Source organism: Camelina sativa, chromosome 5 (assembly GCF_000633955.1).
Source record: "Camelina sativa cultivar DH55 chromosome 5, Cs, whole genome shotgun sequence".
NCBI classification, from domain to species: Eukaryota; Viridiplantae; Streptophyta; class Magnoliopsida; order Brassicales; family Brassicaceae; genus Camelina; species Camelina sativa.
In genome coordinates, this window is record NC_025689.1 from 1,860,384 (window position 1) to 1,885,842 (window position 25,459).

The window sequence follows — 25,459 nt, forward strand, 5'->3', positions numbered from 1 at the left end:
TAACAGATATCTCCTGGGGATATAGAGTGGATAGGAGAGGATCCTGGGGTTGGTAATCGATATGGTTATAATGGCCAAGGTCATGGACTGAATAGAACTACCGGACCCAACAGTGTTCCACAACGAGGAAGCAGTTTGGCGAAGAACACTATCAGAAAGGATTTCAGAACATCACAAAATGGAACTGGGAAGAAGAAACATCACGATATACGGATCCGTCAAACAAATGTCCTAATCAGAGAGGTTAGTATTAATTTATTACTAGGCGAGTTTTACAGCGCGGTAATTATGATTATTTCTCAAATAATGATGGTTCTCATAGGTGGAGAGGGTTCTTCGTGCACACAATCCAGATCCTCAAGAAGTTGAAAGGGCTAAGAGAATTTTGGAGGTTCGATTGCTACAACAACAGAGATCATTTCTTTCATAATTTTGTGTTTATGTTTAAACATACAAAAGTCTCAAATGGTTTACCTTTGATCTAGGAGCAAGAGCATGCACTTGTGGGCGCAATAGCAAAACTTGGAGATATTTCCGATGGAGAAAACGGCAAGTTTTTAGTTTGATACCAAGAACTTAGCATCTTCAAGCCCTTTATCCTCTAGTGACATTCTTCCATTTGAGCAATAAGACTGAAATGCTTATATCTCAAAATCACATACATTCACTGAAATTCACCTTCCTATTCTTTTGTACAGAAGGTTCCTTTCGCCGATAGCTTATGTTTAAATCAAGCCATTTTGCCAAGGCACAGTGTCATGTAAGGTCCACTGAGAGCCGGTGAAGAAGAGATCTAAGGTCAGAGTCTCAACTTATGTAACCCTTTTTTGGGTATCTGACTGTAATTTTTGCTGACACTAGGGATTAGTGCTACCCTAATCTTGGTTTTGTTGGATATATGTTCAATTGAATAGTTTCGGTATCTGGTCTTTGTAGCTCTAGCTTTTGTAAGGACTTAAATGGTGGAAATGAGCAAAATATAACAGAAGAAGGAATGGATATTACTGATGCCAACAAGCCAAAAGACACTTTCCTAATCCATAACTATGAGAATATGATTTCTAATGTTAGAATTAAGATAATATACTCCAAAGCATACGCTATGGATATACAATACCTTGAGATCTTAAGAAAAGCCAACAAAGGGGCAAAAGATGTTTTCTAATCTCACTTTCTGATTCTTTTCTTTGGCTGTTTATTGTCCTTTCCCGTGCTTCCGGTATCCCTACCCCGTTTTCCCGTGGCAGATGCGGTTGCAGTTGCTCCTGCCTCTGTAGTTTTCTTCTGTGGTCTCCCGGGGGCTCTTTTCACCGGAGTATTCTCTACCTCGGCCTTCTTTTTACCCACCCTGCTACTTCTAAGTTCTCTTGGTTTTGTTTTAATATCTTTCTTACCACCTCCACTGCTCTTATTCTGATCTTTACTTTCTTTCTGTGGAGAGTTCTTCGTTAATCGCTTCAAGAAATCAGCCACACTCTTCTTCTTATCTGATGAAATCATCTTCTTCTCTGTTTTACCTGTCTCCTGCTTACTACTATTATCATTCGACGAGTTTGTTTTCGTCTCCGTCTGTTTCTGTTTGTTCTTGCTTTTACCCTTGTTGGTAATGTTAGAGATAGCCGCAGCAACCACTTTGTTGGCCCGTCTCGAGCTTCTTACAACAGTCACAATGTTCTCTTTCTCCTCTGATAATGTCTCTTCTTTCGTCTCCTCTTTTTGGCTAAAGCTTGACGCCTTAGTGGAAACAGAAGTCCTCTTCTTACAAACAACAAGAGGAGCCGAAGATTTATTCTCTCTAGAGAGAGACGAGTCTGACGTTTCAGCATCAGCTTTGCCACTATCCATAGCCGATACTTCCCGGTTTATTATTAACCTGGGACCAGATTCCCCGGTCTCTTTCCTCATTTCTTGAAATACAACGGCTCGTAGTTCGTGAGCAGCCATTGATTCTGCGGAAGATAAAGGAAAGAAGACAATGGCGTTTGTAAAGAGAAGCTGTAGATCTCTGTAAAAAGTGAGTGTTGAAGAATCGTAACATCCTTGCTTAAACTTTCTCTGTATTGTCTCAATGTCCAAATGTTGCTTAACCATGCTCTTGTAATCCTTAGCTTCCTGCGTTTTTAATGGACTTCACAAACGTAAGTTACAAACTAACATAAGGCCCAAATAATAAAAAAGAGTAAGCGGGGTCGGTGAGACACGACAAAACCCATGCTACACCAAGACTTTGCCACGTGGACTAGATTGAGTGACCAAAACGACAACGGTGAACCACGAAAGAAGTGGGGTTCGTTATATTAAAATTCTTAATTTTTTTTCCCTCTTCACCTTCTCTCTCTCTCTCCATATTTAAAAACATTCACTTAAATTTGTCCAAAACTAAACGTAAAAAAGGTTTCAAAAAAATTTAAAGATTCCATATAATATACGGAATATCTCTTCAAAATATTCCTAAAATACAGATTATCTCTTCAAAATTAGGATTTGTAAGAAGATTTTACACAGAACGAATATTGTTAAATTATGATTATGCATGATTTCTATAGTTAGGTACGAATTAGTTCGCTTTTTTTTTTCTCTCTTTTCCAATTAGTAAAAGAATTAACTTAAGATAATTTCCGATTTAATTTAAGATTATTAAATTAAAAAAAAAGGAAGAAAATAAAGATAATGAGGATACCTGGCTCCGAAGCCGGCGTTCGAACAAAGATCCACGCGGATGGGACCGAATCAGATCAAGAAGACCTATCAACGGCTGTGATTTACTCTCATCATCCGATCTGATCTCATCGGAACCACCCTGTTTCCTTCGTTTCCTTTTCCACTTCCTTTCCGACGTTCCAGACTCGTCTGAGTGACTCGCTTCCGATCCTCTACTAACCGATCTTTCCTCCTCCGCCGTATCCTTACTAACCGGATCAGGATTAACATCATCCGGTTCGTCTCCACCAACTCTCTCGTCCTCTCTGACGGTTTCTGTAGAGTTCGACTCGTTCATCGACCCGTTTTCCCGATCAGATTCCTCCGCCTTCTCACGGTGGTCAGTTTCAGAACCGTCGTTCTCCGATCTCTCTGTTTTCATCATCTCTTCTTCCAGATCTGGTTTCTCTTCTTCTCTCTCTTCCTCTAATTTCTTAACCTTCAATTGAAGCGATCTAAGAAAAGAAAAAACAAATAAAAAAAAAAATCAAAATCGGAAAAAAAAAACAAAAACTCAGATCCGTCGACGGAGAGACAGAGACAGCTTCGTACAGTATTGAAACATCGTATCGTTCAACTTCACGACGGAGCTCAGCTACACGAAGGTTGCGGAGTTGTTCAAGCCAAGTTATATTATTATTACCGACTTTTTCGTCCTCCTCCTCCGTCGTTGCCGCCGCATCGGTTTTTTCTTTTTCATGAAATCGACGTTTGAGATCTCGATACTTGTGTTTACAGTTATTAGCGGAAACGAGGTCGGAGAGGGTCGAGCTCCGGGAACGAACCTCTGTAGCGACGGAGTCCCAATCACCAAATCCGTGTCGCTTAACGGCGCATGCTAATAACAACTCTTCCCACGTGCCCCATGCTTGTTGTGTTTGGCTCTCCTTATTAGTGTTGTTGATGTTGTTGTTATCATCGTCTTCTTCGATGCAATCATCAGTGTAGGTATACTCGTTGTTGTTGTTAGTATCGTCGACGACGTTCATGCTTCTTCTTCCTTGCTCAACTCTTTTTTTGTGTCTTCCATACAAACTCTTTCTTCTCTCTCACAAACAAAAACGCTCGCAGTTTTAGAAATTTTTATTTTTTATTTTTATTTTTTTTGCTTCCTCTTATTAATAATACTTTTATATTTAAATTTGTATTGTTGCTTTCTTGTCTAACTCGCTCGCTTTTTTTTTCACTCAGCTTATTTTAATCCAAATCAAAATCAAAAAATATCAGAGATTAAATTCGTTTCCTATATCCAAGCAATGAGATCTGTGCTTTAAATACTAACACACACCAATTCAATGAAAGGAAGTTTGAATTTCTTTTATAAGGGAATTTATACCAAAGTAAATTTTGTAAGATACTAGTATTTAGTTAGAAGAAATATAGAACCTATAAAAGTAGAGGACGTAACCCTAGTTTTAACCGCGGCTTTTTAATCCTTTGACCGTTTCCCTTTTTCAAACAATTAGGGCAAACGAAGTTATAAATTGTAAATTTTAAACCCATGAACAGAAGCGGGGCCGGCCCAGTTAGGCTTCGTTCAACATCTTCAGAAAGAAGGTCTGTAGACATTTACGTGAATGCCCCTATTTGGTTACTAACTTACTATAAATAGAATTGCTTTCAGTCGTCTTTGTTGGTGAAAGTTAGGTCGGAGTACGTTTACGAATCATGCTTGTGTTTAGCTTTAGTAGCGTAGTATTTATTCAATCCGGGATAAACCTTAACTAATATGATATACAAATATTGGATAAGTTATACTGTAGTTAGCCGGATTAGTTTATACCGTATCCGTAGGTGATATGTCGCATCTGAATAATTTGCAATTGGAATGTCTAAAGAATTAGGCCTAGCGGACCCGATCGGTCCCATCAGAAACCAAACTTACAATGCTTGTTACAAAAAAAGAAAAAGTCAAAAAGAACATCGTGTGCGTCCAAGAATCACATGTGTTCTTAAGTCTTAATCTTAACCATTTACAGATATACAATTCATTCCGGGTGCAAATAACTCCATTAAAGTAAATGTAGATAGATCATAGATAGATAGTTAGATACACTCAAACCGCTATTTATTGCCAGATTTGTGGATAATGTCACGATTAGGGTGAGACAAGTCAGCATTTTGTCCAGTGTCCATCAGCAGTCCTTTCAAACACACGTGGTTGTCTCCTTGGGAATGTTTTGCTCCACTCTGGATATTTTAGTAAATACTCCCAAACCCTGAAAACACACAACAACATAAGAGAATGTGAATCATCCGGACGCGTGATTCCTATGTTCCGTTTGTGTTATTGTAGATAATAAGATAATGATGCAATAGAAAATGCCTTGAACCTTCTTGAGTTGTCTACGAAGTCTGGACCTTCAGCAGAAGGTGAGGTAGAACAATTAGTGAGGATTTCTTCATCAGAAAGCTGATTAACTTCCCAAACATATTCAATCAGGCGCATTGTCCTGTACACAAACGAAAACGCAATTCATGAAACTGAAATGGAGAGTAGTAGATAGAGGTGTTTACTTAAGACCTATATATAATGGTCGATGAGATTATATGAAAAGCGGTACAAGTAGTGTTTTGTTTTTACCAGGGGCATGGTGGTATAATGAATCTATCAGTTTTTGTGTCATATGTGTCAAGTAGCTTTCCCTTCCAGCTAGGATCTTCACATGACGATGAAACTCGAATCCTACGAACAATCTCATCCGGACATCTAGATGTTCTGTCGAAACTGGCTGGGAAAATTGAACCGGTGGAGGTATTCACCTGAGACAAAAGGTTTCAAAGAAACATCTTAACGCTAATTACCAATTCATATGAAAAAAACATCAAGCAATTCTTTTGTTCTAGTTGGAAAGACAGTATTTTAACAACAAAAAAAGGAGAATATAAACAGGAGACAAAAGTAGACTAACCAGACATCCATTGAAAATGGGACACGTATTCCCTTGTGCATCCAACTTGGTATTGTGCCCAAGAATAAAGAGGGTTTGAATGTGAAAGTTTTCTCGTCTCTTCTGGAAAGTATCTACTAATTTGCAACACAAAGGATAAGAGTAACCCTCTGGTTTGGCATAGTCACCACCATCAGCATTCTGCATATAACAGTCAGTACATTCAGCTTAATAACACTTATAGAGCTTAGTAGTAACTACACTGACACTGAGAAATATAAAAAATTCTAGTACACACTTTTATGTCGACATCTTCATAACCACCAACCATATGTACCTGCATACAAAGGCGTGGACATTATTAAAAAAAGCACTCAAAAGTAAAATACAGAATGATTACCATAAGCTCAAAGACACTTGGTATAAAATCTAAAGGAGAGAGATAAAGTACATCTAAATCAGCATCTTCATCCTCTAAAACCAATGATAACATCTGGCTTAACCCCAAATCCACAATTTTTGGAGAGTCCATGTGTGCAATAGACGTCCTGCAATTTCAGATGAACCATAAAAATTAAATTTTTAAAAAGTGGTTGTGCCTTATCCTCTAAATAACATATATAGGATCAGTCCTTACATTCCAGATTTTCTGTTGCGGATAACAAGCCCTACACAAGTGGTTGCTTCATCGGTGCCAACAAACTGATTCTCACCAATAAAACAACCAGAAACAAAATCATTAGAGAACTATGAACACTAGTGACTACCCTTTAAAGATGGAACTGGTGAGGCAACAAAAACATACATCAACAAGCGCTGGATTCACAACAGCAAATTCGCTTTGGAATACATAAACATATCTGTCTTTTGTTGAGCTCTCTAAATCTCTTTCACCGAAAGAAACATTCCTTTCTTCAAGATTCTTAAAAGAACCAGAGGCTGAGATTATCACAGGATGACTCATTACATCAAGAAGCAAGCTACTTCCCTGTTCACCAAATAATGTTTTATGTATGTAAGCAATTTTGTTTAAGAGTTTTGCTAATTCAAACTCAATTGTGGAGTCAAACTTATCATTAGATAACAAAAAAAAGATCAAATTGAGAAAAACCAATTCCATGTTTAACGATCTAGAACCACATTACTAAAACTTATAAGCAAAATCCTAGTTAAACCCCTAAAATAGAGAGATTCGTGAGTGAGAGACGACGAAGAAAAAACTAAATTTACCTGCGATGAGGAAGACAAGGAAGATGAACAACTCTCATCTTGAATTAGTGTTCCATCAACATAGATCATTATCGCCGGCGAGAGAGTTCAACGACGGCGATAACAAAAGATTAAATCAATCGCCGATGACTTTTTTTTACAAGTCGTGTATTATATACAAAAAAAAATCAAAGTCAATAACTACTTGCCGTTTTTAGTTTCTGTAGTAAACAGCGTGATGTTTAATCCCCGGTTACGAGATTTATAGTAAATTACGCATTTACCCTTAAGTTTCTACCCCATGAATTTCAAGAAACATAAGCTTGGGAAATCTTGAATTCTTGAACTTCATATCAAACACTTCAAGAAATTAAGTTATTATATAAATTATTTTCCCAAAAAAACGAAGCTATGATATAGAGAAGTTTAAGAGGCTAGCAGAAATTACAAGTACTCATAGAATGTGCATACATACATCAGACAGACATGGTGTGTCAAATGTGGTTTTTAGTAATGAAGGAGATTCAGCAATAAATCAGACAGGGAGACAAGATTCTGGGCGACGGTTTTATTACAGTTTTACCTCAGCCTCCTTCTAGACCTGGTCCGAGGTCCATTGTTTACATCTTCTGTTCTTCTCCTAGAAGATGAAGCAGAAGTACCCGAAGTAACCACTTCAGTAGGATTTACAGTTTGGCTTCTAGTCGCAATGGAGGAGCTCGGAACAGCGAACCCTCTAGATGATGATGAAGCTGTAGAACCGAGCCTGAACGAAATCGTCTGAGAATCATTGTTACTTCGGTTTCTCTGATATGATGCAGAGGCTCGTACCGCTGGTGAAGGTCTTCGACGGTTTCTTCTCAGACTAGTTGTTGTGTCAACAAAACTATCAACATCAAAAGCATCATCATCATCAAATGGGGTTATGTCCGAGGTATCAACTACAAGACCTGGGAAACTAGCAAATGGTGTCATTAACCTCAAAGGTCCTAAAGCCAGATGATGATGTTGTTGTTGTTGTTGCCCACTATTGTCTCCTCCATTGTTTATTATGTTTGTCAAACCAAACTCCTCGCCTTGAGCTAACGCGTGTAGTCCTATGGAGTCAATAGTTCTCCTAATATGTTCGATAGTTTCGTGATCGTGCCCATGGATGAAAGGAATCCCTCGGTTTATGATCTTTTGACGAACACTTTCAACTCTTTTAGCATTAGGCCTTGGAGGTAGAGTAATACCACAGTCTTCAAACTTGGGTTTAGTACTAACACAATCATCTCCATTACCGTATATCGGAATCACCTCAGCGTCTGTCACTTCTCCATCGCAAACCGGACATTCCTTTATGTTTAAGTAAATCAAAGGCAGCTGATAGAAACAACCCCAACAGAACAAATGACCACAACAAGTCAAAATAGGAGATTCAGCTTTCTCTAAACATATGTTGCAGTCAAAGAACCCACCAGGAACAGAACTTGTCTTCTCCATGTTCAATGCCTTTGCTATCAAATAAGTCTTGTTTTCGCCGTTCTCCACAAGTCTCTCTCTAGAACGCTCATGTATAACTCCAGCAGTTGAATCTCTATGTTCGTTAGGCGAGACCAAAGCCGGTGTTGTTGTTGCTGTAGTTGTTGGTGTTTCTCGTCCCCTGATTCTTGAAACTATAGCTTCGAGCTCTCTTATGCGTTCTTCAATCCGCTCTTGAGCAGATTCAATCTCATTTAACCAAGGAGAAAGCTCCGTCATCAAACTAGCTGGAGACTCGGAATCAGAAGATGGTTCTTGATTCAAATCAAGATCCATTGTCTCTCCTTGAACACTACTGCTCATGATATAGCTCAAAAAAAAAGCACCAAGATTTACACAGATCAATCAAAACCCAGCAACGTCTCTTTGCAAATGGGTTAAAACCAATCTCAACGTTTCCGATCCATAGCTGATAGATCCCACCCGATTCTCCCAAATCAGCTTTTTTTTTTTCAATCGATTGAATTGGAACTTCGTAAAATTCCGCAATCAAGCAACGCATGCATCTACATAAAACCAAACAACACAATCAAAAGGAATCAACTTTGAACTAATTTTTTCCCCTATCAAAGAAAATTAAGAAAACAGAGAATTGACCGCACAATCGAAGAAAACAGAGACACATATGAGTTCTGAAGAGAAAGAAGAGACCTTTAGAGATAGATAGAGAGAGAGAGAGATCAAAAGAAGCGGCGGATGACGTAGATTTCGAGGGCGGTGGTGGCTCTCGTGATGATCGGTGGCGAGAGAGAGAGAGAGAGAGAGAGAGAGAGAGACCGATAAATAAAAAGGAAGAGAGGTAGAAGAAGAAGGGGAAGTAGGTCTTTTAGGACAATTTAAACCAAACAAAAAAAACTTTTTTAATCTCTCTTTACGACATATGGTTTGTCTTCCGACTGTTTAAGGTTTGTGTGGTTGCGTTAGTTATAATACTTAATTGTAGTAAGTAATGTTGTCTGTTTGATTTATGTTATTAGGTTAAGGTTTACAACGTTCCCTTTTATTTAATTAATTTATATATCTTTGTTAAATGGTCATTTAAAAATGTATTTTCCATAGCATGAGCCTTGCAGAACATTATAATATTACTGCTTATTTTTAACTAAATATAATAATTGACCATATATACATATTAAAAAACAAAAAAGACCCCTGTATTATTACTAGTTTAGTTTAGTAGTACCAATATCAATTTTCTTTTACATCTCTGACATTATTAATTTTGTGGTATCATCAATTTTCTTACATATCTTCTGCCGGATCAACTTAGTAACATCACTAATTTAGTAGCATAGTATTTGATGTTATTAATTTGACGAGTCAAAAGATATGAAAAATAGATGATAAAAATTTCCGTGATCCAGTTTGGGGAGGAACCGAGATATAAATGGGTTTATGATTAAAAAAACCATGTTGATATGATGCTCTTGACCAATCTTGTGGTTCGGTTTTTACGTGTGGGTTTGTTGTAATTTGTAAAAGTTATTTTCATATGCGAATAAAAGAAAGATAAGCTGATTGATAAACCATTCACATACTGTATGTGAATGAGGGTGGTGATCTTGAAACATTAAAAGAAAGATAAGCTATTTAAAGAAACTACGATTTGATCATATTATGACAATGCATGTCTTTCCTACTGAAACTTTTGATTACTTCATCAGTTTAAGCTTAACATATATGAGACACATACATACAAACTTACCCCTCTCCCAAAAAATATAGACATTATGTTATATTAACCGGATATCATTAGATATTAGAGATATATATACGAAGGTATCAGATCAAGTTAGTCACTAAATGATTTTTTACCTGGAATTCCATCATTAGTCGTCATCAAGATAGATGATTTCATCAACATCGATAATTTTATCAACATCGATTTTTGCTGAAACTGAAGCCTCTGTTGTTTCTGTTAGTGCTCCACTACAGCCCCTGACTTCGATCTGTATACATCATACACTTTAACGTTAGACCATTTCCATCTGAAGACACATATTAGTTATAAGGTGTTGTTAAAACTAGAGTAGAGTAAAATTAAAAAAAAAATTAAAACTAGAGTAGAGGAGTACTAACTGAATCTGTACATGGTGTGAAACCACATGCCTGCTCTTTTTGGGCTTCCTGATTAAATTCTTCTATTTGTCTCTGCAAATCAGCACACTGCTCTTGCCAAAGAAGCTGAATAGAAAATATCAAGAGACATTAGCTACATATACCCACAAATTTTTTACCATCAAGTACAAGGCGAGAGCAGAACAAAAGTGGTGAACCTTTTCAGTCTCAGTATCAACAACTTTTTGCTTCAATGAAGACTTCTCCATTTCCAGCTTGTCTATCTTTTGGACGGAACATATCAAAGTTTAAGCAAAACAAGTCAAAATGGAAGAAAGTAAAGCTACTTAAATAGTGGTTCCAGTTGTAAGTAAGGAAAGAAAGAATTGCACCTTATCTATGAGTTGCTTAACAACAAGAATAGCTTCTGGATCCCTGATTACAACGTTCTCATCGCAGTGCATATTTCCAAGGACTCCACATACTAACTGGTTGCTTTTTGCTTCACCAGACAAACCATCTTCACCCAACTTTGCCTTAAGAAACTCAATTTGTATCTCGCTGATGGTTCTCTATTGAAAGGTGAGGACAAATTAGACATCAAAAAATGAATGAATTACTGATATTGAGAAGGAGAAACTATTACCTCGGTTTCGTATTTCACGAGAAGATCCTCATACTCCCTTTGAACTCTGTTTAACTCGTTTTCAATCTGTGAAAGCATAAATAAGATGCCAGCTTTACATCAAGAAAACACAAGATACAAAAGAGGAACACTAAAGAACATGGATTTGGAAATGCAGAATCTTCAAGGGTTCCAATAATACTATCTTTAGTTGCAATGTTATATAAGCGTTCAGTTTAGAAAAGGTACCTTAAGTTTGGATCTGAGCTGCTCTATCTCCTTACTTTGGCGCTTTAATAATGCAGTATCAGTCAATATCTGTATTGGAAAACAAGAATAGATGGATTACAGACTTAATCAGAAAATATGTTACAAACATAAGAGAGAATAGTCGAAATATTACCTCATTAACATGTGCACAGTTAGTGACACGCAGTGCTCGGCTAGCGAATTGAAGACTGCTCTTGGTTTCATTTACATGAACCTAACATCAAAACAAAAATTAACAGTGTTAGTTTTACCAAACCAAACATACAAGAATATGAACTCTGCTCTTGGTTTTATCTGCCTAGCTTATCTTAATGTCATACAATTGATGATTAATAAATTACCAGCGCAAGTGTTATATTGCATATGATTGCTGTATTTGCATTTCCACCTAAAGCTGGCTGCAAGATCCTAGTAAGCTTGCTGTCTCTATAAGGTATATGTCCACTGATCCAATCATAGAAATTGAAAATTACCAATAAGATTATATATACAATTAATGATCCTCTCTGTTCCCTAACAATATTGGACCCAAAAAAGAAACCTTACCCTTGACGGTCAACTCCTTCACTCAACTTTTTAATAACGGTCCCGAGTGTCATCAATCTTTTGTTTATATGTGTGCCTTCTTTCAGCCTAACACTCTCTGCACCAGTTTTTGCAGCCCGTTCTGAACCAGCTAGATCCACCACATTCTGCAAGTAAGAAAACAAATATATAATAATAGGGTTAACATGTTACAGAAAAGGCTAATACAAAAAACTAGTTCCAGGAGATCTTACCAGAACAGAAACACGGACTGGATCACAAACGTTTCCAACACCTTCATCTTGCATCCTCTGTCTACTCTCTATAATCTGTTAGATGAAAAATCTGGTAAGTTTAAAGCTCAAACTTAAATTGAACAAAACACTAAGGTTTGAGTATATATTATTTATCTTTACCATCCGAAAGATAGTATGAGATCTACTACTGTAGAGATTCATATTAGTCCCCTCAATATGTCTATGAGCTGAAAAAATTATTCCAAAAGACACAAATGAAGCTCCATTCAGTAAATATAATCCTAGTAAAAACCAAGATTGAGACAGAACAGTGAGAAAGAAAAGAGAAATTTACATTCTCCAAGTTCCATCAAATCAAGAACTTGTTGAGGGGAATCAACAAAAACTTCTCGTAATCCAGCTACAAACACTCCTTTCTAAAAAGACATTAAGATCACAACAAAAACCAATCAGAACTGCTAGCAAATTTGTTGAAGAAGATACTAATTTTCTAACAAGACCTATAATAAGTAAAAAAATACCTCAAGATTCTCATGAATCTGAAGCTTCCGGTTGCAAGGATCCAACAAATCATTAATGTTTTCATTATATATCTCCAAGTATGACATACGCAGCAAAAAGTCCCTGCTGGCATCCTGAAAAAAAACACCAAATTTTTTTGAAGTAAGTCCACATTTACAGAACATAAAATTAGTAAGAAGAGTGTTTGAAATAGGAACCTGAGATATAATATCAAACAAATCATGAACAGCAAGAGAGATGATTCCAGGTTCAATAGGTGAGCCTCTCATTGTATGTGTCTTACCACTATTTGTTTGTCCGTAAGCAAGAACAGTTCCTTCAACACAACCAGCACCGAATCATCTAACAATTTTACAGCAAAAGAAAGAAAAACAAAAAATGAACAGCTATCATACCGTTGAAACCACGAACAGAAGCAGACACAATCTCTTTGGTTCTAGCTTCATACACATCGATAGTTTTGCAATCTTCTCTAAAGATCCTATCTGTTATTGAGAGAAAATGAGAAATTTCAAACAAGAAGATGAAGATGGAGAATGGGAAAAAGAGAAAGTGAGAAACAGAGAGTACCAAATTTGAATGCGGGATGATTCGGGATGAAGATTGTGTTGGAAGAGGTCTTCCAAGGACTCATCTTTGCTTCCTCTTTGGAAATTGGCCTTGCTCTGACTGAAACATGGATTCTCTCCATCTCTCCGATTCCGGTTTCCTTCTCCGGCCAAAAAGAAAAAGACCTAACTACTGTGTAAAACTCAGGTTCGAAATTCGAAATTTAATAAATATCCGTTCATTTTCCCACTCAATAAAAAAAAATAAAAAAATTGACCGGATAAAACCGGTTGGTTAATAAACCTGATGTGACACGTACCGGTTTTGGAAATTAAGTAACTGGAGGAGACGTTGCTGATGCATGAACTGTTATTTGGTAAAGCCCATTCGTTATTTTCTAAAGCCCATATCTTCTTCTTTTTTCCTTGGGCCTAGACTGCAATTTGTTGAGGAAGAGATCTCGACTAAACTCAAATTCATCTTCACTCATCAGGCGACTCGAATCATACCTAGTAATTTTCCTTTTTTTTTTTTGCAATTATGCTGCAACAAAAAAATGAGAATCGATCACAACGGTAAGAAACAAATTACCTTTACCGTTACAACAATAATAAATTAGCCATCAATATAAATAATTACATTTACAACGGTCATATACAGTAAATGGAGAGTCTTTATGATGCCTAAAATTACATTTATTTTAAGAATGTGTTTCCTTATTCTATCATAAACATGATTATGATAATTTGAGCATCATCTCTATTATAATTATACAGGACGTTTGACATCAGTGACTACTACTTTCATAGCAAGAGGACTCAGCGTAGTTAATTGACCTCACATCCTTCACTATGTCAACTCTCTATTGTATACATTTTTTCCAGCTTGATAATTCTAAAGTTCATAATATTTAATTACAATTAGCTATTTACTAATACAATAAAAACTATACGGCGTGATGGATGGGATCAAGAAGGAATAGTTCCTTTACTTGACTTTGAATTCCAAATGAGAACTAATCTTGTTTATATCGTATCATCATCATATAAGCGCGTACTGACATTCTTGTCCCAATATATATAGGTAATATATAATCTACAACTTGGTACATAATCAAACCAAAACACATCACTAATCCCATTCTTTATCACAAAACCAATCCAAAAAAAACTCCAACACACAGAAGAAGAAGATATAAGCTATAATGGCTGCAAGAAAACCGTCGGTGAGGCATCCAAGCCACAACCATCCATTGCGTGGTCACAAGGCCCAAGTTGAAGAAGAGATCATCTGCTATGGCTGCGACTTAGACCTAGTAGGTGCAGCTTTCAAATGCACAAAGTCAGAATGCGATTACTTCTTGCACAAGTCATGTTTCGAGCTTCCACGAGAGACTCGTCACAAGGCTCACCCGAATCACCCTTTGACCCTGCTTTTTGCCCCACCGTACGAGTCAACTTATACTTGTGATGCATGCGGTGAGTATGGATCCGGATTCACTTACAACTGCTCTACCTGCCAGTACGATGTTCATGTCGGGTGTGTGTCGATGCCTGAATCCGTGGAGCGTGAAGGACACACGCATCCACTCACATTGCTCTACCGTTCTCCTTACCAGAACGGTTTGATCTTTAATTGTGATGTCTGTCAAGAAACTGTACCGGATAACCTCTGGTCTTATTACTGCAAGGAGTGTGACTATGGCGCGCATTTACATTCTTGCGCGGTAGAGGAGGAGGAAGAAGAAGAAGAAGAAGAAGAGCCAAAAAGAGGAAGCGCAAGAGGAAACACAAACAATGGTGGAAATAAAGGATCAGGAAGAGGGTCAGCGGCTTCGGAGTTAGCAGAAATGTTGGAAGCTCAAAGGGAGATGGAAAGGATGCAGATAGAGTTACATATGGAGATGCAAAGAGCTAAGATAGCGAAGAAAGCGAGAAAGGCTTGTCTCAAATTGATCTAATTAAAACTCAAGGTTTATCTTATAAAAAAAAATAAACTTGTTGAATCATATGAGATACGTTTCCCTCGAGCTATCTCTTCAGGATTTGTTGATGCTTTAATACTCGTTCAAATTGTTTCTTGTGGATTTGGACGTTCTTGTTTTTTTTTTTGTTTCATTGAATTGTTGCAAGCTTTCATGTTTGTTATTATATGATCTTCCTTTGAATAAAAAGCCTTTTGACTTTATTTGCTCTAGTCTATATACAAAGCATCACAACTATTACCGAATAGAAAAAGTCAAAGTCCACGTCAGAGATACAAAAGAAACAATTAAAAAAAAAAAAAAAAACACAACTATTGCCGTGAGATTCACGCGCGCCGCTCCCTTGATCCTTCGTTCGTCTGTTTCAAAGTTACCCAACTGCCGCAATCAGATTACCCCACGATCACACAAAACCCATCATCAGAAGCAGTAATTACATCTAAGAGCAGATATGGCGAATGAGGGTAAACCCGACGAGCAGCTTTTTCAGCTTCTTTCCGGTCTTCTTCAACAGGTTTCGATCTCGATTTCGTTTATCCTCTGTCAAATTCGTTTCTTCCTCAGATTTTGTCCGACAAGTTTCTGTTCGTTCGAATTTCAATTTCAATTTAATCTCAATTTCTATCAATTGTTAAAATCATGTTAATTTTGGTGCCTCGATTGATGATTTTTATTTCTTGAAGGTGGAATCATTGACAAACACAGAAGAGGTTGAGCTACGTTCTAAGATCGAAGCTCTTGGTTTGGAAGTCACTAAAGTCCCATCAAAATCTGCTCAACACCTCAATGAGGTCTCTCTCTCCTCTCTCTTCATTCACAATCTTCTGAAACACACTGTAACGTTAAATCTGAGGTTTGGTTGTGTATGTTTCAGGTGGATATAGCTAATGAGTTGGATAAGTTATCAGCCAAATTAGACGATGTTGATGAGATGATATCATCAGCTATTGCTTCTGATCCACAAGTTCAGACGCTTCTTAGCGGCACTGCTGATGTTTGGTTGCCTGTTATTACTGCTGGCACTCAGGAGAGACTTAACTTCACTGCCTCTCTTTCTGCTCCTGCTGATGATGATGACCAGCTTCCTAATAAGAAGGACACTACTCCAATGTAAAAACTCAGTTTTCTCTTTTGCAGTCTTGTTTCTTTTTTATGTATATCAAACGAAGACCAAGTTTTTTTTTTAATATTCATGAGTGATATTGTTGATGTTGGATGTTTATTATGCAAATTCAATACAACTGTTTTATTTATCATTATCACTGAGTTTTCCCAAATGCAAATTTGAACCAAGGGGTTGTTTCTTAAGCAGATGAAGTTTTCTTACAGCCAGACTCAAGCCAGTCCATGTTAACACTCTTTGGCCTCTCTAATGCAAGTCCCAAGAGCTCGGTTCCATATAAGCTGTGTGAACCAAACACAATTGAGAATAGTGTGAGAATGTGAGTAATGTTTTAAATGGCGTGTAGCAACAAAGGCGTGTTGTGTTAATATATATATATATATATATACCTGAGACTGAGAGCAGATGCCTTGCTTACCTTGCTTCGGTTAGACCATAGTGATTCAGCAAGACCCCACTGTGAGCATCAACATTTGGCCACGGGTTCTTCACCTATAACAACAAGCCATCATAGGATTTGCAAGTAAATATATATCCATCACCTAGAGACTTGTTTTTTAATCATGACTGATATTGATGTTGGATGTTTATCCAAATTGAATACAACTCTTTATTTTATTATTATCACGAGTTTTTCCGAAACATCAAATTTGCAACAAGCAATTGTTTCTCAAAGCCAAAGTATATAAATAAAATCTCGAACGAACAATTTTCTACACCAACAATGGGTTCTTCTGTTGATAGAAGGTAAACAAAAAAAACTTTTCAGTGTGGAACATAACGGCTTTTGCGTAAACATGAGAGAGTGCGAGACTCAGGACTCAGGTGGTGGCTTAAGCAGATGAAACTTTCTTACAGTGGGCCTCAAGCCAGTCCATGGTAACACTCTTTGGCCTCTCTAGTGCAAGTCCAAGAGCTCTGTCCCATATAAGCTGTGAACCAAAACACAATTAGGCATATGAGTTATGTTGAGCTATGTTTCAGATGGTGTGTAGCAACAAAGGCGCACTGTGTAAATATAGATATACCTGTGAGCAGATGCCAAGACTCCTTGAGACACCAAAGAGCACGGTGTAGTACCTATAAAACGCACAACATTATATAATTTTAAGCACTATCCTATGGCGCAATGATACTTCAAATGAGATATCTACTGCTTGCTTACCTTGCTTCGGTTAGACCATAGTGGTTCAGCAAGACCCCACTGTGAGCATCAACATTTGGCCACGGGTTCTTCACCTATAACAACAAGCCATCATAGGATTTGCAAGTAAATATATATTCAAATTCGAAAATGATCGGCAAGGAAGTTCACAAGCCTTGTACATTAAAAAGATCCTATTATCTCAGGCGTGTCATACTTTCCATTACATGAAACGACACCTCTATTTAACACGCGAAAAGATAGAGATACTACCTTTCCAAGCTCGGTGAGAACAGGAGGCACAACTTCATAAAGCTTTGACACCTACAGAGTAGGAAGGATTTGTAAGCTACATTGATACAATTTTGAGAGCACAACAGTAACGAGGGGGAAAAGAAAGTACCAGCTGGAAAAGAGGGTCATCAGGTAAATGCTTCAAGGCAAACTCTCTTTGGCATACGTATCTTGGATCAGTTTTGCGCAGAACACCGTGTCCATATCCTGGAACAACCTGCAGACAAATCATGACGGGTCAACAGAGATATTTAGTACACTGTCCTCGTAACATTACAACGTTAACTAGGAGAAGGGAAAATAAATTAGTTATTGAAATCTCTTATGGCGGTATTAGTTACTAGAAGCTATGAGACTGATAGACCAAAACTTTTAGGTTTTAATTCATTTCGCATGATCTATCTGGATGAAACTTTCATCAGTCTTGTTGGTTGGCTTCAAGACCGCCAATAAAGCAAAGACCGCCAATATATAGAGGAATTTCGTGCTTTTACCTTGCCACTGTTTAATGTCTTCCAAACATATTCTTTCAACTGCTCTTTCGATATGTTTTCTCCACATTCCTCGACAACTGATTTGATCCAAAGCAAAACTTCCTGTTGCAACAAGACGAATAAGAGACTAAGAATCTATTCCCACCAACTTATTGATGTACCATAAAACCATCACACGCTACCTAGATATTATACAACAGAGAAAACTCATGAAGCTCTCACGTAAATTGAAGAATTAACCTGTATCCAAGATATAGACAAGAGAGAATACCTGATTAGCCAAACCATGGAGTGGCCCAGCTAAACCATTTAATGCAGCTGCAAACGACAGATATGGATCTGAAAGTGCACTACCGACCTAAAGGCACAAGTATTATTATCAGCAAAAGATGAATCATCAGAAATATTAAGAAGGTGAATCCTTCACAGGAAACTTGGAGAGGCTGCAAGAAATGTATACCAGGTGACCAGTGTGCGCACTAACATTTCCTCCTTCATGATCACTATAGCAAAAATAAAACAATAGAAAAACAAAATATCATGCTACGGCATATTTATAAGTCTTAAAGACCACAATAACACAAAACATTTAAGCTTGTTTTAGGAGAAATTAATACAAACCTGTGGATAGTGATGTAGAGCCTCATGAGCTCTTTCATCTTTTCATCATCAAATCCCAACATATGGGAAAAATTTGCACCATAATCCAAAGATTTATCAGAGGGGATGGAATCACCATTCTTGTACATCCTGCAATGATTGAGTGGAAATGTAAAATACAAACAATTAACAAGGGATGACAATATTTCCAATAAAGGGTACACTATCAGTCAAGAAAATTCAGAAGCTACAAGAAAAATGAAAAAATTACAAAAATTTATATTTTTCACTAACCTCCTATAAACATATGCAGCTACAACCGGAACACGAGCAATCAGGTTGAGGCAATCCTCATATGTTGGCTCCCAGAACCTAGACAGAAAGATCTTTGTTATGATGCCAGCTACTATAAAACGATATCAATATCTAGAGCAGAAACTACAAAAGCATACTTTGACTTGTGAATTCCACTCTCATAGGCCTTTTGGAACTCACTTTGCACCTGGATATCAGGTACAGAAAATTAGCATTCTGCTGAACATTGTTTACTTATGGCAAAAAAAAGAGGCGTTAAACCATCTCATAACAAGAACAAACGAACAGCTATATGAGAAAAGAGAACCACACCTGAAGAGCCATAACACCGCTAGCAAATTGAGTCATTGGATGGGCTGTGGAAGGCAGGGCATCGATGGCATTGTACACATAATCTGCATAATTGAATACAATTTAATAATTGAGTGAAGAGTAAGACAACAAAAAAACATTTAGTTGTTATCAAGCAATTTCTTCAAAACATTTATGTCGAACAAGTTTGGATGAGCGAATCAACAGACTGATTTTTTGCAACCAGCCAGAGCCAGAAGGTAAATAGGCAAACCTGGCACAGCAGCACGGCTTGCCAAGTCTTTCGACAGTGCTTCAACTTGCTCTTTGCTAGGTACCTTTAAGAAATGGGGTAAAAAAGAATATCACAAAATGATATATTGAGGGAAGTACCCATGACCAACTTATAGAAATGTACAGTAGTCACACCTTTCCAGTTAAAAGAAGCCATAGAAGACCCTCTGGCAATGGTTCAGCTCCAGAAGGGGCAGCAGGTAATACTTTTTGGCACTCAGGAATTGACAAGCCCCTAAAGCGTATACCCTGAAATAATGATAAGATAATTGCATCAACAGACTGACTTAGAACGGAAAGGATGAGAACTTGATATCTAGGATATAACTCAACGGTAATTATAACTGTAAACAAAGAGTTATCAGTACCTCATCAGCATCAAGCAATGAGGTTTCCCAAAGCAATCCAGTCATCCCTCTCATCCCACCAATAACCTTTATTACAAAGGGTATTATATAATGAGCAACGTGAAAATCATATAAAACAAACCAAAAACGTAAAACCATCATTGTTTCTACCATATCAACAGTGATGTTTCCCAGTTGGACTTTCCCATGCTCTGACTTCAGTTTCTTCAGACGGTCCTGAAATTCGGAAAAATACGTATGAGGAAAGAGGGAAATAGAAAAGCCAAAAAGAGACTCACTGCAAGTAGCATTTAAGAACAATCTCAACCATCCGAACTATATTAGACAAGTTCATCTTTTCATTTAATATAAAGGGGGGTCTAATCTACACTAACCTGCTGTTCCGGAATTAAATCCTGTAGCTGCGACTTCAGGTCCTGCATTTGCCACCATTTACACAAAATGAACAAAAGACCCCACAAGCAACAGGTACAATATTAAAACAGAAAAGTAAAGACCATTCTCTCAAACATTACTATGAATAAATCAAACATACATATGAAGGTTGGTCAAGCATTTAAGATGAGCTTGAGACGCAAATAAAAGCTATATGATCACACACGAAAAACATACAAAAGAAAGGAGAAAATTACCAGGTCGGTAGAGCTCTGCATCTGAAGCCATCTAACTGAATTGCTAAGCGAAGATTGTTGCCCCTAGTTAACATAGATCCGATCACCAAATCGATTAGCATTAACAACACAAGAGATCAAAACGGGAACACACACAAAAGCTACAAAGCAAGATTTCAGATACTCACGACACGAGACCTCAGCCTAGATAAGGCCGATACGCTGCGGAAAAACACCATTCTCCAAAAACTCAAAACCTGTGACAGACAGTATTCACCAAAATTCTCAAAACAAAGCCGATCCGTGGCAAACTCAAGCGCTCAACACTCACCAAAATCAGAAACAATCAAAAAAAAAAATCAAAACTCAAAAGATTCGATCAGCGTTAATTCACCGGAGATTTCAGATTCCAGAAGAAGAAAAAAACCGTGGAGTAGATTCTCCGAAAATTATGGAAGAAGACCAAAAGGAAATGAGAAACTGCTAGGAAGAAGCGACGAAACTTACCAGAGAATCGGGAGGAGCTTGATGGAGATCGAGAAAAATTAAAAAATAACTAAACTGTGTGTCTGCTGCGTCTGCGTGTGATGTACAAATTAAAACGGCGAAAGGTGAGCAAATGACATTTGTAAAATAGAAGCTAGCTGGTGGAGGTTTTAAGTTAACAACTAAAAATTCCAATTTTGACCTTCCAGAACTTTGAGAAGGCAAACCAAACTAATAAACCGGGATACGGAATAATTAAGGTCAGTTCCGTGCACTTTTCGCCTTTTGGGTAAAACAAAATCGAATAATATTGGAATTAGATGCGATCATGCGACGGGTCCTTTACGATCTCATATACAATTTCAGTGAACCGGTGTGGTTCATTTCGGTTAAGATCGATTTCCTTTGCTATTATATTGTTCATAATTACTATTTTTGTTATGAGCTTTTCAAGCAGCCGGAACGTTTCCAAAAACCTAGAAAGTCAAGTTTGAAATTGTCCTTTACAATGTTTTCATCTCATATTATGCAATCAAAACCTGTTTAGACTAGTTAAAAGAGGAAAAAAATGTAATGACTGAAAAGGTAGACTAATCAATAATTATAAATTTATAACATTACAAAACAAGAATTAAAAAGTGTTGACGTTCGAGAACTTTGAGAAGGCAAACCAAACTAAACCGAAACACTGGATCCTTCCTAGCAGTAAACCGGAATTATACGCTAGGGNTTTTTTTTTTTTTTTTTTTTTTGTTTGCCGTGAATCAACTAATTAAACATTTTAGCACTTGTGTTGTGTGCACACTACGATTTAGCTTCGGTTAGAGCTGCGTTCCATATGGTCACTAAAAACAAAGATAAAGATAATCAGCTCAGGTATTTTCATATTTTGATATTAGATCTTTGTCGCTAAGAGTTGACTTNAAATTAAACAAATCACATTAAAAAAAAAAAAAGTTGATTTAGATGTAATATATCATTTTCAACATCGTAAATAAATATCAGAGTTTAAATTATTTCTTTAACCAGGAGCGACATTAATATTGTCACAAAGAACACATGAATATTCTTGTTTCTTTACATTTTAATTTAGTTGTAGCTGTATACTTTAACCGTTGACATATGTAATATATATATATCTCTATAACAATCGAAAACTAGTCAATCTTTGTTCTAATTAATTAGCATACAAACTTTTTCCCCAAAAAAGTACAGACCACATATATATAAAAATGCACACCAGAGAATTAATACACACATCCGATAATTAATAGTACATCAATGAAGTTACATAAACAACTAGGGTTTTTTTAACCGACGACGTACGATATATCTCTTAATTAGATTTAGATACAGTCACTTCTCCTAGAAGGGCTGCACGTAAGTTAAACTCTTCACCTCAACTCGGCAAATTCAGTCCACCAAAGGTTAAGTTTCTCGTCGTATCCATCGAATTCAAAAATTTAAGATATCTATATACAACCTTCTAGGCCTTTTCCCCCACAAAATATGATCTTATTCGTCGTCGTTACGATAAAGATCTCACCAAAACACGATTTTGCAGAATCAGCCTGAAAACCCTAGGAATTAAACTGTTATCAATTAGGACGAGTTATGACCCTTTGTATCGAAGTTGTTGCTGTTGTTGTTGTTGTACATGAAACCTTCGAGTTGTGAAGTAGAAGAAGATCTCATGGGGAAGGAAGAGAAGTAATCTTCTCCGACATCTTGAATCAAACCTTCTAGGTCAAAGTAAGTGTTTGTATTCGAAGTGCTCTGATCACCTGACCCCCACTCTTCTTTCACCTGTTGGTTTCCTCCGTTTGCTAATAAACCGGAGAAACCCGATAGCCGGTTGACCTGCTGATGATCTCCGCAAGCCGGTTCATGGGACGCTGGAATTCTCGGTTTAGATCTCTTTTTCCCGGTTTTGGCCTCTCCGGCCGCTTGTTTCCCGGTTAGGCTCTGGACGAGTGAACGGAAGTTCTTGACGTCAGTCTTGATGACCTCCGGTGCGAATATATGGATTATGCGAATCTTGGGCTTGATCTTGGATATTACTTGTGAGTTTCTATTCATGGAAACCCTAGAACTCGAACCTTCATTGAAACTTTGATATTGAGTGATCTCCATATTAAATCTCTCACGATTCACAATAGAAACCCAAAAGAACAGAAATTAGCTAGAAACGTTTGAGAAATGATTTGATCTTTGAGATGTTTGAATAAAAGGATATTTCGTATGCCGTGGAATAATTATACTGCGGCGGTTGGGTGATTATATATATAGATAGTTATATAAATTGTAAAATATCGGATTGTTAGTTAGTCAATAACATTAAATTAAAAACAAACTTGAATATGAAAATGACAAAGAAGATGTAGGACGAAACAGCTATGGATGGACCTGCCTCCATGACACACAACAACAACTTGATTTAAATAAAGTTTTTATGTGTGTATATCATACAGTATTATTTTACATGAGAACATCTTAGTTCTATATTTTACAGTCGAAATAAAATAATATGTGCTTATGATTTGTGATTAATCAGCTGACCATAAATCTAAACTATAATATTACAAAATATCATATAAATAAACTATCTAAGCATAGATAGCGTGAATCATTTATATATCGTTGGTAGCAAATTTGTGTGTGTGAAAGTGTTAATTGTCGGCATGTCTGTTCTTTTGTTGTTTTGGGATTTGTCTTTCCTATAGTTTCTGTAGAAACCTATTAAAATATGATGTGTTATTTCTGTTTTAATATACATGTATACTTCTTTTACAATTTTCATTTTTGTCTAACCGATATGAATCTACGATATTGGGCGTCTCTTCATGTTCAAATGATTGATAGTTTCGTTATATTCTTTTGGCTAATGACGTCGTGTGTGGAATTTAACTTTATCACAACTTATAACAATATTAGTAGATAGAAACTAAAATCGTCTGCAATTTTAATATCAGTTTCTTTAGTTTGTGGGGTCAAAATCTGACTCAGGGAACTGTCACTTGAAAACCGACTTAAATCAAATCCCCTACTTCTTTAGTTAAGTTGCTTCGGTTTGATGATGCTTTCTATACCATATTTTTCTTATATATATATCTTATTGAAGATCTGTAACTATACCAAGGTGATAAACGTGAAGAAACCAGTAGATGATTAGTTTTCATATCATCTTATTTAATTCGAATATAGGCTATAGTAAAACCAAAATTTTCCCTCGAATAGCTTTGTAATGTCCACTCCTTAATTTCATATCTATGTATCTAGACACGAACATATACATGACATATATCATTCATCTACAACCTAATGTTTGAGGTGTCGACACGTAGATTAGGCCATATGGTGTGCTTAAGAAAGCAAAAACAAAATTCTGTTTTCTCGTTTTGGTTTTTTTTTTTTTTTTTTTTTGAATTTAAAGTTTTGCACAGAGAAGCGGACGCACGAAAGAATTATTTTATACAAAAAATGACATACAAACTTTACAATTAAAAAATTCAAAAGGTGCAAACTCATAAAATAATAGTTGACTTTTGTTTTGCCAAAGAAGCAAACAAGAGCGACAGGGTGGATTTAACCTCCGTTGACTTTACGTAAGTTGTGTGGTTTATTATTATTTTTAAAACATGTTTAGATCATATGGATAATCGAATTAGTAGAATTCGAATTCAATTTTTTTCTATAGTTGTTACAACAAATTAAAGCATATTTGCTTATCATTTCTACAAAATTACATATACTGTTTTTTTTCTGTTAAAAACAAGATTACATACATGAAGGGAAGATCTCTTGAACTATACTCGATGTAGCTTTTGGCCTAAGCGTGAAAATTTTAGTACCACTCTTTTTTAGTGAATGCTTATACAATACCACTAATTCATGGTTTTGACCTTGATTAATTAATTCTTGTAAACGGTAGCATATGATATTAAGGAGAGGTCATATATGTTTTCAATATTGGTAGTTATTCTTTTTATTATATTAACGTCAAAAGTCAAACTTATATACAAAGGAAAACAATATTTGATACTGGCGCGTTTGGTTTTTATAAATATTAAAGATTCGATATATGTGCAGATAAATAGCTGTATGTTTTTATTTATTTAGGTGAATAACATATATTTGGGGGGAAAAATATATTTAGTCATTATTTAATGCCATTACGCGGACTGAGAGACTTGTTCTACACATTCGTACTACTTAAAAACAAATATATATATGCAAAGCTCTAGAGAAATCATATCATCCATCAATTTAGATATCTAGAGAGTGGAGTTCATTAATTTTGTTTACTATATACTCGCATTCAAAAT

At 36.6% G+C, this 25,459-nt stretch overlaps 8 protein-coding genes and 2 long non-coding RNA genes across 12 annotated transcripts; 4 read left to right on the forward strand and 6 right to left on the reverse strand.

Annotated features, from left to right (window-relative positions):
- LOC109133054 lies at positions 11–554 on the forward strand. The gene is made up of 3 exons (XR_002037909.1): positions 11–243; positions 323–391; positions 486–554. It is a non-coding gene; the product is annotated as an uncharacterized LOC109133054 (long non-coding RNA).
- On the forward strand, positions 700–1,165 carry LOC109133055. The gene is made up of 2 exons (XR_002037910.1): positions 700–798; positions 937–1,165. It is a non-coding gene; the product is annotated as an uncharacterized LOC109133055 (long non-coding RNA).
- Positions 981–3,730, reverse strand: LOC104784894. Its single transcript, XM_010509993.1, has 3 exons — positions 3,253–3,730; positions 2,681–3,155; positions 981–2,112 (listed from the first exon to the last, which is right to left on the reverse strand). The coding sequence occupies exons 1-3, from the start codon at positions 3,687–3,689 to the stop codon at positions 1,168–1,170; spliced, it is 1,857 nt and encodes a 618-aa protein (XP_010508295.1). The 5' UTR covers positions 3,690–3,730; the 3' UTR covers positions 981–1,167.
- LOC104784896 (protein N-terminal asparagine amidohydrolase-like) lies at positions 4,574–7,145 on the reverse strand. The gene is made up of 9 exons (XM_010509995.2): positions 6,822–7,145; positions 6,397–6,579; positions 6,229–6,293; positions 6,043–6,139; positions 5,890–5,928; positions 5,613–5,792; positions 5,285–5,463; positions 5,034–5,153; positions 4,574–4,919 (listed from the first exon to the last, which is right to left on the reverse strand). Exons 1-9 carry the CDS (start codon positions 6,888–6,890, stop codon positions 4,814–4,816), a joined length of 1,038 nt encoding a protein of 345 aa, XP_010508297.1. The 5' UTR covers positions 6,891–7,145; the 3' UTR covers positions 4,574–4,813.
- LOC104784897 lies at positions 7,232–9,122 on the reverse strand. Of its 2 annotated transcripts, XM_010509999.2 has the most exons (3): positions 8,976–9,122; positions 7,780–8,830; positions 7,232–7,686 (listed from the first exon to the last, which is right to left on the reverse strand). In XM_010509999.2, exons 2-3 carry the CDS (start codon positions 8,625–8,627, stop codon positions 7,380–7,382), a joined length of 1,155 nt encoding a protein of 384 aa, XP_010508301.1. In that variant the 5' UTR covers positions 8,628–8,830; positions 8,976–9,122; the 3' UTR covers positions 7,232–7,379. The 2 variants fall into 2 exon arrangements, with proteins under 2 accessions (XP_010508301.1, XP_010508300.1); XM_010509998.2 differs by having other exon boundaries at positions 7,232–8,830.
- LOC104784898 (kinesin-like protein KIN-7O) lies at positions 10,146–12,885 on the reverse strand. The gene is made up of 14 exons (XM_019245161.1): positions 12,779–12,885; positions 12,581–12,694; positions 12,394–12,475; positions 12,219–12,286; positions 12,057–12,131; positions 11,824–11,969; positions 11,619–11,721; positions 11,411–11,491; positions 11,257–11,325; positions 11,029–11,094; positions 10,775–10,954; positions 10,601–10,666; positions 10,404–10,508; positions 10,146–10,273 (listed from the first exon to the last, which is right to left on the reverse strand). Exons 1-14 carry the CDS (start codon positions 12,848–12,850, stop codon positions 10,154–10,156), a joined length of 1,347 nt encoding a protein of 448 aa, XP_019100706.1. The 5' UTR covers positions 12,851–12,885; the 3' UTR covers positions 10,146–10,153.
- On the forward strand, positions 14,163–15,317 carry LOC104784899. The gene has a single exon (XM_010510001.1). It carries the CDS (start codon positions 14,335–14,337, stop codon positions 15,088–15,090), a length of 756 nt encoding a protein of 251 aa, XP_010508303.1. The 5' UTR covers positions 14,163–14,334; the 3' UTR covers positions 15,091–15,317.
- Positions 15,474–16,373, forward strand: LOC104784900. The gene is made up of 3 exons (XM_010510002.2): positions 15,474–15,628; positions 15,798–15,905; positions 15,989–16,373. Exons 1-3 carry the CDS (start codon positions 15,566–15,568, stop codon positions 16,226–16,228), a joined length of 411 nt encoding a protein of 136 aa, XP_010508304.1. The 5' UTR covers positions 15,474–15,565; the 3' UTR covers positions 16,229–16,373.
- On the reverse strand, positions 16,832–21,275 carry LOC104784901 (citrate synthase 4, mitochondrial). 2 transcript variants are annotated; one of them, XM_010510003.2, is made up of 20 exons: positions 21,156–21,275; positions 20,837–20,905; positions 20,670–20,732; positions 20,412–20,453; positions 20,188–20,253; positions 20,038–20,103; positions 19,805–19,918; positions 19,650–19,713; positions 19,397–19,479; positions 19,222–19,271; positions 19,064–19,141; positions 18,791–18,919; positions 18,630–18,672; positions 18,441–18,527; positions 18,170–18,271; positions 17,785–17,892; positions 17,655–17,705; positions 17,403–17,476; positions 17,266–17,317; positions 17,071–17,169 (listed from the first exon to the last, which is right to left on the reverse strand). In XM_010510003.2, exons 2-20 carry the CDS (start codon positions 20,885–20,887, stop codon positions 17,071–17,073), a joined length of 1,422 nt encoding a protein of 473 aa, XP_010508305.1. In that variant the 5' UTR covers positions 20,888–20,905; positions 21,156–21,275. The 2 variants fall into 2 exon arrangements, with proteins under 2 accessions (XP_019101182.1, XP_010508305.1); XM_019245637.1 differs by lacking the exon at positions 21,156–21,275 and having other exon boundaries at positions 16,832–17,169; positions 20,837–20,887.
- LOC104784902 (VQ motif-containing protein 18-like) lies at positions 22,360–23,368 on the reverse strand. Its single transcript, XM_010510004.1, has one exon. The coding sequence runs from the start codon at positions 23,265–23,267 to the stop codon at positions 22,737–22,739; it is 531 nt and encodes a 176-aa protein (XP_010508306.1). The 5' UTR covers positions 23,268–23,368; the 3' UTR covers positions 22,360–22,736.

Excerpts from the sequence above, each read along its gene's own strand:
- LOC104784898 (XM_019245161.1), bottom strand. The coding sequence starts at position 12,850 with ATGAGAGGCTCACCTATTGAACCTGGAATCATCTCTCTTGCTGTTCAT. Across the intron at positions 12,476-12,580 it reads AGATTCATGAGAATCTTGAG|AAAGGAGTGTTTGTAGCTGG; the intron begins GTATTTTTTTAC and ends ATGTCTTTTTAG. Across the intron at positions 11,492-11,618 it reads GCAATATAACACTTGCGCTG|GTTCATGTAAATGAAACCAA; the intron begins GTAATTTATTAA and ends TTTTGATGTTAG.
- LOC104784901 (XM_019245637.1), bottom strand. The coding sequence starts at position 20,887 with ATGGTGTTTTTCCGCAGCGTATCGGCCTTATCTAGGCTGAGGTCTCGT. Across the intron at positions 20,254-20,411 it reads ATTTAATTCCGGAACAGCAG|GACCGTCTGAAGAAACTGAA; the intron begins GTTAGTGTAGAT and ends TCCGAATTTCAG. Across the intron at positions 20,104-20,187 it reads GAAACATCACTGTTGATATG|GTTATTGGTGGGATGAGAGG; the intron begins GTAGAAACAATG and ends TTTGTAATAAAG.
- LOC104784899 (XM_010510001.1), top strand. The coding sequence starts at position 14,335 with ATGGCTGCAAGAAAACCGTCGGTGAGGCATCCAAGCCACAACCATCCA.
- LOC104784897 (XM_010509998.2), bottom strand. The coding sequence starts at position 8,627 with ATGAGCAGTAGTGTTCAAGGAGAGACAATGGATCTTGATTTGAATCAA.
- LOC104784902 (XM_010510004.1), bottom strand. The coding sequence starts at position 23,267 with ATGGAGATCACTCAATATCAAAGTTTCAATGAAGGTTCGAGTTCTAGG.
- LOC104784894 (XM_010509993.1), bottom strand. The coding sequence starts at position 3,689 with ATGAACGTCGTCGACGATACTAACAACAACAACGAGTATACCTACACT. Across the intron at positions 3,156-3,252 it reads CGATACGATGTTTCAATACT|ATCGCTTCAATTGAAGGTTA; the intron begins GTACGAAGCTGT and ends TTCTTTTCTTAG. Across the intron at positions 2,113-2,680 it reads AACGCCGGCTTCGGAGCCAG|GAAGCTAAGGATTACAAGAG; the intron begins GTATCCTCATTA and ends TTAAAAACGCAG.
- LOC104784900 (XM_010510002.2), top strand. The coding sequence starts at position 15,566 with ATGGCGAATGAGGGTAAACCCGACGAGCAGCTTTTTCAGCTTCTTTCC. Across the intron at positions 15,629-15,797 it reads TTTCCGGTCTTCTTCAACAG|GTGGAATCATTGACAAACAC; the intron begins GTTTCGATCTCG and ends TATTTCTTGAAG. Across the intron at positions 15,906-15,988 it reads CTGCTCAACACCTCAATGAG|GTGGATATAGCTAATGAGTT; the intron begins GTCTCTCTCTCC and ends TGTATGTTTCAG.
- LOC104784896 (XM_010509995.2), bottom strand. The coding sequence starts at position 6,890 with ATGATCTATGTTGATGGAACACTAATTCAAGATGAGAGTTGTTCATCT. Across the intron at positions 6,140-6,228 it reads CGCAACAGAAAATCTGGAAT|GACGTCTATTGCACACATGG; the intron begins GTAAGGACTGAT and ends CTGAAATTGCAG. Across the intron at positions 4,920-5,033 it reads TTCGTAGACAACTCAAGAAG|GGTTTGGGAGTATTTACTAA; the intron begins GTTCAAGGCATT and ends GTGTGTTTTCAG.